General features: G+C 37.9%; 1 protein-coding gene across 4 annotated transcripts in view; it reads right to left on the bottom strand.

Moving 5' to 3' along the window:
- Nucleotides 1–4842: 4842 nt before the first annotated feature.
- Nucleotides 4843–15865, bottom strand: part of LOC111154636 (chloride voltage-gated channel 3) — a 95008-nt gene continuing 83985 nt past the window's right edge. For 2 of the 4 annotated variants that reach the window (XM_022514384.1, XM_022514394.1), the window contains 3 exons: nucleotides 14344–14560; nucleotides 9556–9631; nucleotides 4843–7834 (listed from right to left, as the gene is read on the bottom strand). In XM_022514384.1, coding sequence (XP_022370092.1) covers nucleotides 7676–7834; nucleotides 9556–9631; nucleotides 14344–14560 — 452 coding nt within the window. In that variant the 3' untranslated portion in view covers nucleotides 4843–7675. The remainder of the gene's footprint in view (nucleotides 7835–9555; nucleotides 9632–14343; nucleotides 14561–15865) is intronic. The other 2 variants (XM_022514404.1, XM_022514413.1) reach the window with 1 other exon arrangement.

Genomic DNA, 15865 nt, shown 5'->3' with positions numbered 1-15865 from the left:
AAATGACCCTATTCCGTGCTGCTCACTAACTGCCAGATAAAATCGCACTTGCAAGATTTGGGAAACCACTGAGATGCCCTTAAGGTAAGAATTGTTGACTTCTCAGACAACAGAATGTCTTCTGAAGTTAAAAATCCCCTCTGCTACTACAGCCTCTACCTAGTATCTGTTTTCCTTCCCATGGTCCAGGCTGCCTTTGTAGGACATTAAGATGCTTTCTTCAAGAGAGATGTTTTATATAATAGTGTAGCCAAACTAAACTGAAAACACCCTTGTACCTTCCCTTTCGTTACCAGAACTTTCATAGTTCTGATGTGAGGTCTTGAGTGGTTTTAAGGAACTGCCACATTTGAGTGCATAAGCAGCTGCAGGTCCTAGCCCCATCTGAATGAAGCTGTAAGATGACAGGAACATTAGCTCATACATACTTTGATTAGAAAAGCTGACCAAATCATATTGGGTCTTAACTAATTGAACATTTTAGAAGCTCCTGAGCTTTTTTCCTCAGACTTCCTTAGTTTCTAAGGTACTTAATACTGGGGGCAGTATTCAGAAATAGTTAACATAGATCTTTTAAATGCTGACTATTCAAATAAGTTCAGCTATATTATACGAAACCAATCTGCTTGGCTAGAAATGTTAGCCATTTAATTCTGCCATTCCTTGATTCAATAATTTCAAATATAGTTTGTAGCTTTTTTAAAAATACGCCTTCTTGTGATCAGTAATATGGATTGTAATAGGATTTCTTACCAAGGAGCAAAGTGAAGTGAAGGGGGACAAAAAAGACCAGCTTTTCATCCACCCTTATACAAACCTAAGATTATATTTTCAGAAAGATAGGCATCATGTAACAGCCAAGACTGAACTGGATACCAATGCCAATATGGCTCTTATAATCTTGATACTGTAGTTGTGGATTTCCAGTCTCAAACTCCCAATTTGTGTCAGAGGGCTGCAAACAGGTTTCAGGAGGTACTGACCTTCCAACTACTGAAAATTTTCATTAAAGAGGAAGATCCTTAGGTAATACCAAACTTCTCTTTTTTCCCCTCACTGAAGCACAGTCTGCTGAAAACCAGTTTGCTGAATATTTTTATCTACCTGGAATGTGGCCATCCAATGGCTCTAGTCACTTCCACACGCCGCCTATCTACTTCTGTTCACAGAACACATTCTAGGGGCCTACACTCACAAGTGAAGTACCTTAACCCAATAAGAATTTAACAGAATCACTACTCAAATTTAGCTGAGCTCATTCCTGGAGCTTGATAACAGAGTTTCTGTATGACCTCTCAAACACTTACCTAGAAAGATACACCCAAGAAAAAAATGAAAGCTATAAAATTTAATCCAAGAGAGTGCTACAAACTACTTCGCCACAGTGACAGATACTATCTACACAGATGATCCTTCTGATACCTTAAACCTCACAGTTTTTTCAGTATCTAGACCAGGGTGAACAAACTAGGGCCGAGGGCCAAATCTGGCCCACTCCTCATTTTTGTAGATTAAAATTTCATGGAGGAGCAGCCACACCCATTCGTTTGCATATTATGTGTGCCTATAGCTTGGCAGAGCAGTTGCAGTAGATTGTTATGGCCCCAAAGCCTAAAGGATTTACTATCTGGCACTCCACAGAAGAAAATTTGCTGACCCCTGATCTAGACGGTCCCCCTCATTAGCCATCAACTCCAAAGTCACACCCTAGACCCTTGTCAGCACAATAATGCAAACCTAATCTGCTTCAAGCATCCTACTGTCCAAAATATCACCATCCATCTTTTCTTCTCTTCCTCTAGTCCCCACCATAGCCTACACCAACTCACTGATCTAGCAGCCCTTTTCACTATTCTTCACTCACTCGGCATTCTCGCTTCCCTCTTCACCCACCCTTCTGTTCCACTCTCCATCCTTATCATCACTCCCCCGCATCTACTCCACTGCCCCCTCTCCATTAGTTGTACTTACGTTAGAACCTTAAGCCTGATAAAAAGCTGCCTACTCCTGCTTCCGCTCAGTATCAGGTGGCTGGGGAAAAAAATAACCATGACACCTGGTCTTGTTTTAACCTCAGGTTGTCATACTACTGCCCATTAATCCTACTACTTCCACATCTTTCCTCAAACACACAACAATACCTCCCAGCCCTCAGTTTATTTCACTAGGAAAAAACAAGCAAAGTAACTTCCACAAGATCTCACCCCACACTACCAACTACCCAATATTCTCTGCCTCTTCCACATTGGTATGACTGTTGCTTAATGTCCCACTGTGTGCCCAAGATGCCATCCCCTCTTCCCTACTCAAAGACCTCTCCCCTCTCTTCAAATCAATTTCCCCTCTCAAATATTCCTACCAATAACAAAAGCTGTAATATCCTACATCCTAAAACAAAACACTGTCTTTCACACATCCAGTTTCCAGAAAACTCAGCAAGAGTTGAAATAGCTGCCTTTCGGGGATGCCTGGGTGACTCAGTTGCTTAAGCATCTGCCTTTGGCTTAGGTCATGATCCCAGGGTTCTGTGACAGGGCTCCCCGCTCAGCAGGAAGTCTGCTTCTCCCTCTCTCTTCCGCCCCTTCCCCACACCTGCTCATGCTCTCAAATAAATAAAATCCTAAAAAAAATTAAAAATTGCTGCCTTCAGTTCCTTTCATCAATCTCTGTCAAACGCACTCCAATCAGACTTTTGCCCGATCTCGCTGAACCAGCCTTGGTCAAAATTATCCATTATCTCCCACTAGGCAATTTTCAGTCCCCATTTACTTCACTGGATCAGCAACACCTGAAAAGTTGATCCTCCTTGAAACATTCACTTACCTTAGGGGACCACCTTTCTCTTAAAGGCACCAGTATTCCCCCTACCTCACTGGTGCCTCCCTCTTTGCCGGCCCCTCATCACCTCAAATCTAAGTATACATGTATGTCAACGTTCCCGCCTTCTCTTACCACTTAATCCCATGGTGATCCCCTCCTGGCTCAGGATGATACCTCCCAGATGTTTCAGGTCTCTTAGGCTGGACCTTCCTCCTGAACCTGAGTCTCTGTATATTCGATTGCCTAATTGACAGCCCCACTTTGAAGCCAAAAAGTCATTTCAAATTTAATGTCTAAAACCAAAATTCCTCTGTACACAACCTCAAATCTAGTCTTCCTGAAGTCATTCCCAATTCAGTCAGTGGCCATTGGAAACCTCCTTTACTCCTCTTGTACCACTCCACATTTGATCCATTAGCAAATCCGGTCTATGCAACCTCCAAAACGTCTAGAGTCCAGCTACTTGAACGACCTCCACCAGCCCCAGGCAGGTTTGAGGCTCTATCATATTTTACCTTGATTATTCCGAGAGCCTTCTAATTGCGTCTCCCTCCTTCCACCCCTTCCCCATTATAGTCTATCCCCAACAAAGCAGCCAGAGACATTAAATCAGATCATGTCACTTTTCTGCCCCACTGGCTTCCCATTTTATTCAAAATAAAAGTCAAACGACTATATTCCTAACTTCTTTCTTCCTCTTACACCCTACTCCCTACTCCAGCCACAGAGACCTATTTGGTATTCCTTCTGTCAGGTATATCCTCCCTCAGGATGTTTGCACGTACTACTTCCTCTTCTCGGAACATTCTCCTCACAGATAACGGTATCATTCCCTTACTTTAAGATTCTGCTCAAATGTCACCTTAATGCTGAGGCCCTTTTTCATCACCCTCTATAAAAATCCCCATTACTGATTTCTCTCCATTAGAATGGGAATTTTTTCCTGACTTATGTATGCCTAGAACTGTGTGGCACACAGGAATAAGAAAAAAATCTGCTGAACTAATTTGTGATACGTATCATCATCTGACATACCATGTATGTCTCTGTCCCTGCTAGAATGTAAGCTTCAGGAACACAGAACAGTGCCTATTACACAGTAAGTATTCAATAAAAGCTCAGTGAATGATCAAATGAAATGAATGATTAAAAAAAAAAAATCTATTCCAGACTTTTTAGTCCAATAGCTTTACCTTTTCGGTCCAAATAGCTTTACTTTTATGAGTTTAGTATTAGACTACTGAAATCTTTTAAGAATTCAAATGTTACCACCTTCTTTTAGGCAGTTCTATTAGCAAATGTACAAAGGAATGTATTTTTTAAAGATTTTACTTATTTATGTGAGAGACAGAGATCACAAGTAGGCAGAGAGGCCGGCAGAGAGAAAGGGAGAAGCAGGCTCTCCGCTGAGCAGAGAGCAGGGCTCAATCCCAGGACCCTGGGATCATGACCTAAGCCAAAGGCAGAGGCTTTAACCCACTGAGACATCCAGGTACCCCTACAAAGTAATATTTTAAGAAACATGTAGGAGCGCCTGGGTGGCACAGTCGGTTAAGCGTCTGCGTTTCGGCATAGGTTGTAATCTCAGGATCCTGAGACTGAGCCCCAGGTTAGACTCCACACTCAATGCAGAGTCTGCTTGAGATTCTCTCTCCCTCTCCCTCTGCCCCTCCCACTCTCTAAAATAAATAAATCTTTTTAAAAAATCATGTAAATCATTTACATGTTTTAAATTCATGCCAACAGCATAATTTTTCTTTTTTGAAAGTAAACTGGTGTGAAATCTTTCTGTAAACCTGGAGGTTGCACTGACAAGCAGAGACTCTCTACTATTGCTGGTAGTGTTTCTATCCTGCTGTTTGATCCAGCATCCAGTCCTTTGTCACCCCCTCGCCTGTCTTTGTAACCTGAGAGAAGCATTCTGTTTGTCACCCCTTTGAGGCTGCATGTGCCAGGCATATTGGCCTACACTGCATAGAGCAGCAGCAGAAGTGGGAGGATATTACAGATATAATTAAAGGCCAAACCACACATTGTCATACAGATTTTAATAGATTTTCTGATTAACTCATCACAGTAATCATTTTTACTGTAATGATATGCAGCTTTACTACACTAGTATAAATAAAAACAGATAAATACAGCTCTAGGCAACATCACAGATTAACAAACTAAGCATTCTTCATGAACCAAAACTGAAAACAATGATTAATAAGAGATGCTGACACCCTTGCCCATTCTCATCATACCTTCTCAAAAAGGGTACTCCAATAAGGCGCTCCACTTATTATATTCGTCAATTAGTTTGCCAATTAGCCAGGCACATATATTTCATGGTCTCCACTATTTCATCATTTGGTTGAAAAGCAGACACACCTCAACATATCAAAAAGAAAAGTGGAACAGGTAGTATTACTGAAGAAAACCACTAAATGCATTAGAAATACAACACTCTTCCTGTATTTTAGCAGTAAGACACATCAAGGGATAGAAACATACCAGGAAGAAAATTAATATCTACCTTGAATATCCACCCTGAAATGTCAGTCTGTGAAGCAGGATGAGCAATGGAACAAGGACATGAAATCAAAAAGGAAACATGGAAAATTAAATCCATGTGACGTTTAATGTTACAAAGCTATCTGCAAAGAAGCTGGTTTCTCCTTTGAAGACTCAAGACAAGCCATTCAGCAGCCAATGCTGAGGAGTTCACACTGCAGACACACTCAGGACAAGATGAAGATAAAATATATAGAAGTATCATTTAGAGAAGATTTCACTCCAGATGGCCAAATGAACTTTGAAGGGGTAATTAAGAAAGCTTGAAGTCTGCCAAAGGGGTGGGGGAAGTAAACTCGGACAAAATACTGATTTTAGGCAGATAGCAAAATGAGAAATGTTTCACAAAATTCCTAAAATGTTGTTCAACTTTCAACTGTCATTCTAATATGGCTTCATGATCTAATAAAGCTTCAAGATCTTACAGATATATTATTTTTAAGATCTAGGAAGTGAAGAATCACTTCCAAAATGTAAAAACGCCTCATTGCCGATTACGTTTCAGAAAATGTCTGTCTGCAACACTCATTTATTACCAAATTGGTAATTCATTCATTACCAAGAATGCATAAGCCCAGATTATTTAGGCCAGTCCTTCAAGTAAACTGCTTTTGCTGATAGTGAATTAAGACCATGATTAAGACAGACATTTCCAAAAACAAAAATTCCAAACACACCCCAGTACATTTTCAACTCATCCTGCAAAAATGTGCTCTGTGGATACTCAAAACATTAACTGAACACTTACGGATGTGATGTACCCCAAGATTAAAGGTTATGTTCAGATTAAAATTTTAACTGCTACCTTTGCAACTGATGTTCTCAGTTGTTTGATTTTTTTAAGTTAACATTATTTAACTTTTGGTTTTAATCTGCAAAGTGATTTCTCGTGTTTTAAGTTTCTAGTTAATGAGTCAAAATGTACAGGTCAGAAGACATAATCCAGAGGATGGCAGTGAAAGATCAGAAAAAGGTTTATGTACACATTGGATCATAGACAAATAACCACAACCTCTTTTTAAACCCTTGTTCCCAGTGTAAACTTTGTTCATATCTCCATATTTTTAAGTCTGAATTAGTCTATAAAAATCACATTAAAAAGGTAAAATTATTTAAGCGCGATATTAACTGATCTGTATTTTATAAATTTTAATCCATAAAAATATAAATAAGAATGGTAAATTTTTAAGAAAAGAAATATACATTTAGTGCAAGTTATGAATTACATTTCTTCTTCAGTGTCAGCAATAAAATATCTTGAAGAAAGAAAAAAAAAAAATGACTGATCTAATTTCAAGAAAAAAAATTCCAGTGTTTAAACATGCAATTAATACCAGATACAGCTAAACAGAATACTTCCTTCTCTTTACTGTCAAAGCAGCAGCATTTTGTTTCCTTATGCTGAACAGTACTTGTGTATTATAGTAGTTTTAGAATAGAAAATTTGCATAAGACCAGGTCACATTATCCATAAAGTCTGAGAGGAAAAAAACAAAAAGAAAACTCTTTATCCTTACAAGTCATGTTCAGTGTTGTTGATTCTGAACCACAATGCACACAAGCTGAGAGATTCTGTTCACGGTTCATTCAAGATTTTACCTGTTCGATTTGCCTTTGTTGTGGTGCATGTGACTGCTCCAAGCATTTGGTGATGGTACAAACTACATGGTTAATGGCACAAGAAACACTCCCTTCTTGTGATGAAACTTCAGTAAAATCACAGTACATCTCAATATGAGAAAGGACTGTTTCAAAAGGGCACACCAATTTAAAGAGGCTTTGTCACAGCTCAAGAGAGAAAGAAAAAAGAGAGAGGGAGAGAGAGAAAGGAAAGCTCTTCTGGAATGTAGAAAGATAATGCTTAACTATATAATTCATGAATTAAACAGAACAGTTTTGATACAAAAGGGCAAGACCTTGCAGTCTTATCGATGGCTCAATTCAAAGTAATCCCTCCAGAAACAGGGATGCGAATGTGTCTGTGCGACATCGGAGTAACAGGCCAGGTGCTCCGGGTGCTCCAAGGCTGCGGTGCCCCCCTCCGCCGACGCTCCAGCCCACGGTCCAGGGCACATCCTCAGCTGAATGCATCCAGTGCACAACAGGAGATGATTTGCTGCTCTTGGTTAGACGGGGGAAATATCTCACTCACTTCCTTGTCGCTCCTTTCCCTCCCCAAACAACTCCTCCATTCCACCAGCAGTGTTTGCAAACCGTGTGGCAAAAGCCCGGCTTTTAGATTTCTTTCTTTCTTTCTTTTTTTAAAGGACAAAAAAAAGTAGACGACTCCCTCAGGTTAAAGAGTTGTGCTATTCAACAAATGAACTTCCTCTTCTGTTTCCTCTCTTTCTTCATCTATAGAATTCAGTTGAACATTATTGAAGCGGGGTCTTGGTTTGCCGTCTGGGCCATATGACGGAGGATATCTTTTTTTGTTATAATGCCAAGGAGGCGCCTGAAAGCAATAAACAGAAGACTGCTATTAAAATAAAAGGGAAAAGAAAAGAAAAGCTAACTCTATAGCTAAACCCTTTTTGTTGACAGGAAGAGAGCAAAGCAAGCACCGTGATTTTATATTTTCAAAAAGTATTTTACTGGTAAAGATAATTAAATTATCCAGCAACCATCCTTTGATATGAAAGTATCATGGTCACTAACAGTACAATGTCCTTTCCACCAAGACTCTGAGGACTGCATGCCTCATTGAAATAGAGGTACTTTGATTCATGTATGCCAACAAAAAAAGTAAAAAAAAAAAAAAAAAAAAAGGGAGGATGTGTGAACAAGAAATGATACTGATCCCATTTGAGAAGGAAAATTCATTGCCATGACGCTAAGAAAGCAGTAATATGTCTGATGACCAAATCTCCTCAATATTCCATTTTTTTAAACCAAACGTAACCAACTTCAAAAAAATAACTTAAGGATTGCCCAGTTGTATGCAGAATCTTCATGAAAGCACATACAATTGAGATAAAATAGTCAACAAAGAACTCCAATCCCAAACTTCAGAGCCCCAAGAATAAATCTAGAAAACAACCCAAGTTTCTAGTACACTCATCAATGTTTCCTCTTTTGATTTTGGCCGAAAAAGTTAAATACAGTGCTTTTATGAAAGTCTTGGTTGTTAATGCTTACAGTAAAAGAGAGGTGAAAAATCAAGAAGCAATCCTAAAAGATTATTATAGGTGAAGCAGAAAGCAGAATGAATGAGTAGCTACTTATTCTGGTTAGTAGTTTTTTAAAAAAGGATGCATGAAACACTTGTGAAATATTAGCATACAACAGGAATACATAATCAGTTGTGTACTTAAGCAAACTGGGACAGGTTTTATATAGGTATGACAATTGCAGGGCAAAATAATTTCAGGCATTAATTGCTAAAGCCAGACAATTTTTAGGTTATAAGGTAAGGTAATTCAAAATTTATCTTTAATCATGAAACCACTAGGACATAAAACCAGTTAAAACAAATGCATCTGACCCCAAAAGCTGCTCACAGCATTCTGGAAACATCATACAAAAGGGGCACACACATAATCTAGGTACAGTTCACCAATGAAACAGCAGGACACACATTCTTGACTGTGAAGGTATGCAAGGTGTAGCAGAAAAGGAACTAATGCTATGATCACAAATATATACAACATTACATGTTAGTTAGTGTGCCCATAAAAATATGTTGAACATTCGGCAATTCTAACATTGCTAAGCTCAGTTAAAATCATTTGTGAGCTTAGATTTACCACAAGACTACCACAAGATTAGGAAACATAAAAAAGGAGGAGGGTTTTTTGGGGGGCGGGCGCAGACATTTTTAACCAGTCAAGCACCTTCTGAGATGGGTGTATCCGCTAAGGTAGACAGACTTGTGTTTACTTTAAGAACGTCCAATAATATTTACTCATTTAACTAACAAATTGTTTACAGTTCTTAAATTGCAACCAATGATTTTGATGAGAGACATTAACTTCTGCTAACTTCCTGTGAATGGAATCTTACAAATATCTAAATTAATCTTGTAGACATAGTTTATGAGATATAAATGTAATTGGCAGCATGTAGGATCTTTTTATCCAGCAGATAATCTGGGACAGACAGAACTGAACAGTTCACAAGTTTCATGCTTCCTGACTTCTAAGGTGTCTAATGAGGAGATCTGATATATCTAATCACCAAGGGTTCGACGTGCTGCTTTAGTTGCTCGAGATGCTCTAATATGTTCTTCTTTGTGATGATCCCCAAGACAATCCTGAAACAGATCATGTTATGCTAATAACTGTGTGAGAAATTAAATTAAAAGAGGTTCCAATCATAATGATAAAGAATGAGAAAAAAAAAACATGAACCATAAGAATGCTTTTAATGAACTTTAGAAAACTAAAAGCAAAAATGATTTGAAATCCCAGGTCCCATTTGCATAACTTCTACTGAGTTTCATAAGAGATATGATACTATTTCTAAATATTGGTGAGTTGTTTTCCTTTTTAAATTAAAAATCAAAATCATAAAAGTTTGCAATGAAAATGACTATAAAGAAAAGTGCAAAAGAAACAGTATTAATACACAGCTATAAATCTCTAAAACTTAGCTTCATTTTCAGTGTTCCTTCATTAGGGGAAAGTATTTTTCTAATTTCTAAAATGTCGCAATGCTGCCACTATTATTTGGATCTACCTCAGCAGTGTAAAGGTAGAAAGAAAGCTTAGTCTCAATTGCCTCTGAGGAGACTTAAGAAATCCCATGGGTTTTACGACTACTTGGGATTAAAATGAAAGGCAATGTGCACTTAAATAAATAATGCCAACCAATACACACATCCCCTAGTTTTTTTAGGACCTACTGAAAACTACTCCTTAAAATAAGCTAATAAAATATATTTATGAGTAGAGGTCAAAATGACTTTTACATTATGCATTTTTTTCTAAATGATTACTTCTCACTTAACCTATCACTATTATAATATCAAGCAAAATGAGGGACATAAATTCTCATAAGGATACTTGAAAATAATCAGATTTATTAGAACAAAATCCTGGTTACTGGTTTTATAATGGAAGAATTCAACTACAATATATAGCAACAAAAATAATGAATGTCAAAGACTTTTTTAAGCCTTAATCTTCAATTCTGGAAGGCCATCAAGAATGCCCTTCAGGGTATTGGACATTTCCTTGGTGATCTAGTTAAGTCAACTTTACTATTCAACTGCCTTTGAACATTCTGACTTCTTAAAGAATGTCATCAGGGGGCTTCACTTAAAGAGTAGTCAAGGCCTACAGATCTCGTCAGTTATAAAACAGTTATTAAGGATGATGCCTGGGTGTGGGGTTAGGAAAGCAGGGAGGGCAGGCATTGGCAAAGGTAGAAACAGGTTCTCTGCTAATGTTTTCTCATTATTTAAAATAATGTACTGATCCTTAAGAACAAGATAAATTGAAAAGCTGTCAGAGGATACGAACAAGTTCTCCCTCCAAAAAGGCTCAGAAAATGCACTTATGAAAGAAAAAATGCATACATAAACTAAGTACTTAATCACTCAATGGATGTTCTTCTCAGTGTGACAGAAACAATAAAAAGCCATCAACTCACTTTAATTTATAGTTGGGAGTCAGGAAATGTGAAAAACCTTAACAAATAATTCCAGTTTAATTCTTACTCATTCTTTTCTTTCCAATTATATATACAATGATTACTTCAGTTAGTATATTAGTAAGCTCTGCCAAATCACAAGATACAAAATGAGGAGCGTTACAGATTGATTAAGAACCACGTGGCAAATTTGGAGATTTATAAAGTAATCTCTGTATTACAAAGTAATGATCCTATTAAAAGGAGGAAATAATGTACTTCCTATGGAGAAAAGTGATTTGAGAAAAATAAGGCCAAGTTCAGTGCTTTATTAATTGCAGGAAATACAAAGAAAATCAATGCAAAATGTAACTTATATAAAGAATAATCTGCTGTTTCCTTGGGCGGCTAACAAGCAATGATTTAAGAGTTAACAGAGCATGACCCAACATCTTTCCAAAATATGTTCCGAAAACACCAGTCCCAAGAATTCTTATGTCCTCTTTCCTCCATTAAAAAAAAAATTAAAAATAAAAATAAAATAAAAGGCTGCATGTTCAAACAAGTTTGGAAAACTATGTTTCCTATCGGCCCTGTGACTCAAATAGTATCAACATTTTATAAGTTTTGAGACATTCCACAACAGAGAAACCTCAATTGTATTTAATCCAATACTTTCCAAACTTACATGATCACAAAACTCTTTTTGAGTAATGCCTATTAAATTCCTGATAAAAAGATTTGGAGACACCTGGGTGGCTCAGGTTAAACATCTGACTTCTGCTCAGGTCATCATCTCAGGTTCCTGGGATCCAGCCCCGCATCAGGCTCCCTGCTCAGTGGGGAATTTGCTTCTCCCTCTCCCTCTGCTGCTCCCCCTGCTTCTGTGCTCCCTGACAAATTAATAAATAAAATCTTTTTTTAAAAAAAAGGACTAAAAAGATTTTGAGAAATTCTGCTAATTAAAATATAAAACATGGGAAATCTACAACTGACATCTTTAAAATTTACAGACACACTTTCTCCCTCATCTCCTCATTCTCATTTTCTCCTTGCACCTAACAGTCTGGACTTGTTGTGTCTCTTCTACCAAATAGTTATTTTCCACCTCTAAGGACCCACTATGAACTAGAAGATGCTGACAGCTATCCAGAATTTCACACTCTTCACTAAAAACTATTAGAAATGGCTTCTTTTCTAATTTCCAAGTCATTTAACTTCAAGAAAGAATAAAAACACTTTACTTCCCTACATACTTCCAAGAAAATAAAGACCCAAGAGCTACCATCACAAATGATCTCTTTTCTTTCTATATATACCAATTTATTTTCCTTGAAGGACAGAAATAAGAAAAATTTAATAATCAAGGCAATTAAACATATTCCTTTAGAAAAAGCTACCCCCCACCACAAGCTTTCTTATAAACAGGCAGTATGAGGTAAGATTTTAATCAGCTATCCTCCTCTTCTCCCACATTTTGTTATTTTTACACTTTCTAAAAAATATTTTCCTTTCTAATATCTGTGCTGTTGAAAATCTGGAAATTTGTCAGCGAAGTGAAATACAGTAATTGACCCACACAGGTTTGTGATCAGAGATAATCATAACTAGAGTGACATTTATATTTGTTAGCATACAAAAGGGCAAACCATGCCAGGCACAGAGAATAACTCAAAGCAAGTAAAAATTATAACAACTCAGTTTAGCTTCTAACTGAGCCATTTATAATTAAAAGGGCCCTAAAACCCACATAACTTCATAAAAAGTTACTCCATTTAACATGTACTAAGTTTTCAAACAATGAAGTTTGGAAACTATTATTTTTCTACTTAAGTAACATTAAAAGAAAATAGGGTTTTTTTTTTATTACATGTATCTCTTTACCAGTTAGTATCTGTGATATTTAATAATTCCAAACTTCCTGGCTTTCATCAAGGATTTTATACCTTTAATAATTTATTTCACATTATTTAGAGTTATTCTAATTGGTTAGCACAGTGAAAACACTAAAAACATGGATCTAATTCTCTATATTTCTATTCTTAACCCAATATGGCACAATATATTGTTCAAGAAAATGGTAGAAGTTTAAGGAATCACAAAAAAAGAAGATATATTCTATAAGTCAGTAACAGTGTAAAAACAGTAGCAAGAGATTGGGCTCTAAAACTGGAAAGACACTTGATTCTCAGATCGATGACTGAGTAACCACATGACTAGGCATGTTATTAAACCCCTCCGAGCTGCAATTATTATCTGTCAAGTAGGGATGCTAACACCTACTCTGCAAAGGTACTACAAAGTTAACTGAGAAACCTGAAGAAGGTACTCAATAAACAAATTTCCTTCCCTTTTTTTTTTTTTCTTTTTTCCTCCTTTCTTTAGACAGGGGTCATGTGTTTCATCACTCACATGTCTTGAACAAAATGCTTTTTTTTAAAAAACCTGCTGTGATTCTCCAAGTGTTCAGTATTTCAACCAGCTTCAGGCAGGGCAGGGCTAAACCATTTAATTTATGCACAATCAAGAATACCCTTTTGTTTCTCATTTTCAGCCTTTCTGTCTTCAGCCTTCAGATAAAACAATGTTCTTAAGTATTTCAACGAGGAACAGCAGTATAATGGACATGAAGGGGACTAGAGAGAGAATGGGTGGGGAATCCGATCCCAGGGGCAGGGACAGAGACAGAGGGGAGCAGAGGCAATGAAGCAGGAGTACAGCTGCTGAGGCATACTGTGTATCACATCTCCACTTTGTCCCTGGGACATCTGCCAAACAAAACTTTTCTATAGTCCTATCCTAGAGAAACACTGGTATTCATGTGTGAAGGACAGAAAAATAAATTAACCAATTTATACATTTTAAATATATGAGTTTTGTCATAAGGAGTTTATATGAAAGATGTGTGGATGGAAAAGGTAGAAAAGGGGAAATAAAAAGCATTTGCTAAAGGAGGATTTTAGCTAACTTACAGATTTCATTTAATTATACACGGTAAAAAAAAATAATGGCTGAAACAGTAAATGGCAAAAATATCTAGAAAGTTATTATTGAACTAGAACATTAAATTCAAAGAATGAAATACGTACAAAATGGAAACATGGGGTTTTTTTTCTCTGCTCCACAGAGATCAGGTCCACTCTTCCTCTCTGCCACCTCTGAAGTGGTCCTGACAAATGCTACTTTACATTCTGGCAAAGATCTGCCAGTTGAAGCTTTTTTATTCTTGGTGCCAGTCTGATCAATACTGATCCTGTATGTATAACCACACTAAAAAGACATATTTTCCCACTTGGAAGCTGACTTAAACTCTCCCCTAAGAACTGAATATGAATTCCACTAAAAAGTGTCATAAATTCTGTGAAGCAAACGGATTTCTTTCACCAGACTTACCCATTGTGAGTTACAAGGCACTGCCTCAGGCCCAGCTTTCGGAAAATATCCACCACAATCTCCATCGGGGTGTGATCGGTCACGGTGAAAGGGCTCATGTCAAGGATGCTCCGAAGCTTCAGGGGCCGAGGGCTTTCCGCTGGAAGAGACGGGGTGTGCTGTGCAAAACACACGCGGGAACTGCCCACAATGCCTTCTTGTTTCTTCCTGGCACTTTCTGAAGAGAGAGAGAGAAGACCCAACGTTAATTTGTGTTAAGGGGAATCTGCTTACTGGAGACTTGAAAAAATAAACAAATGTATCCCATGACTTCTGGTCCCTTCATTTTTTTCCTACCTTCTTAACCAAGAAAGGAATCCAGTGAAAACTGATAAAGTAATTTCTTATATTGGACAAGATTAGAATACACCAAGAACAGGGGCGCCTGGGTGGCTCAGTGGTTAAGCCTCTCCTTCAGCTTGGGCCTTGATCTCAGGGTCCTGGGATCGAGCCCCACATCGGGCTCTCTGCTCGGCGGGGAGCCTACTTCCCCCCCACCCCGCCCCGTCTGACTCTCCCTACTTGTGAAACTCTGTCAAATAAATAAATAAAATCTTAAAAAAAAAAAAAAGAATACACCAAGAGCAAATCATCTTCCTGTAAGTAAAATATTTATGATCTACCAATTTTCTTTTCTGGGGCTGAAGCTATTTCCTAACTCTGAAGGACAAGGAAGCAGGTGTGAAATTGTTTTTGAAAACCTGCACAAATTAGAGCATGGTTATAGAAATCCATCATCAAATGACAGCTGCCCAGGCTAAATGTCACTTATCCTAAAGGTGGGACTACAGACAGTTATGTTCCTGATTTGAATATGTTGTATATACTCCACCCCTGTGAATTAGCTATTTCTTTCTCTAATGTTAAAGTTCAATTTTCTAAGTGAGTCATGAGCATTAATAAATAGGTGGGTTGAAACTACCACTATGCACATGATGGACACAGACTTATTTTTCAAGTTTTGTCTGTAAAGTCTCTGTTAAGTTCCCCTCTCAGTGTGCTCTGCTTCAAGTGCTTCTGTTTGCTGCCAACTTCCACACTCCGACCTTAGACAGTGCTAGACAAGAAGCGGTAAAAATGCAAGAAACTGCAGAACAGAGACCACAGGACGAGACAGGAAACCCATGAAATGGAGAGAATACAAAAATAAATAGCTCTATGTTTGTGTTTTGAGTTTGTATGTATTCAAAACTGTGTTCACAAATCTGTTTTTCCTATATTGAACATATTTTAAACATGAATTTTGTTACAAAAATATTTAAACCAAAATAATAAGCATCAGTCCTAGACTGAGCAGATAAACATATGCAGCTTATAAACAAACACTGCGGGGACGCCTGGGTGGCTCAGTTGGTTGGACGACTGCCTTCGGCTCAGGTCATGATCCCAGAGTCCTGGGATCGAGTCCCGCATCAGGCTCCCAGCTCCATGGGGAGTCTGCTTCTCCCTCTGACCTTCTCCTCGCTCATGCTCTCTCTCACAG

This window comes from Enhydra lutris, unplaced genomic scaffold, assembly GCF_002288905.1.
Source record: "Enhydra lutris kenyoni isolate GAN:26980312 unplaced genomic scaffold, ASM228890v2 scaffoldscaffold3, whole genome shotgun sequence".
NCBI lineage: Eukaryota > Metazoa > Chordata > Mammalia > Carnivora > Mustelidae > Enhydra > Enhydra lutris.
This window is presented reverse-complemented; position numbering and strand designations above follow the sequence as displayed.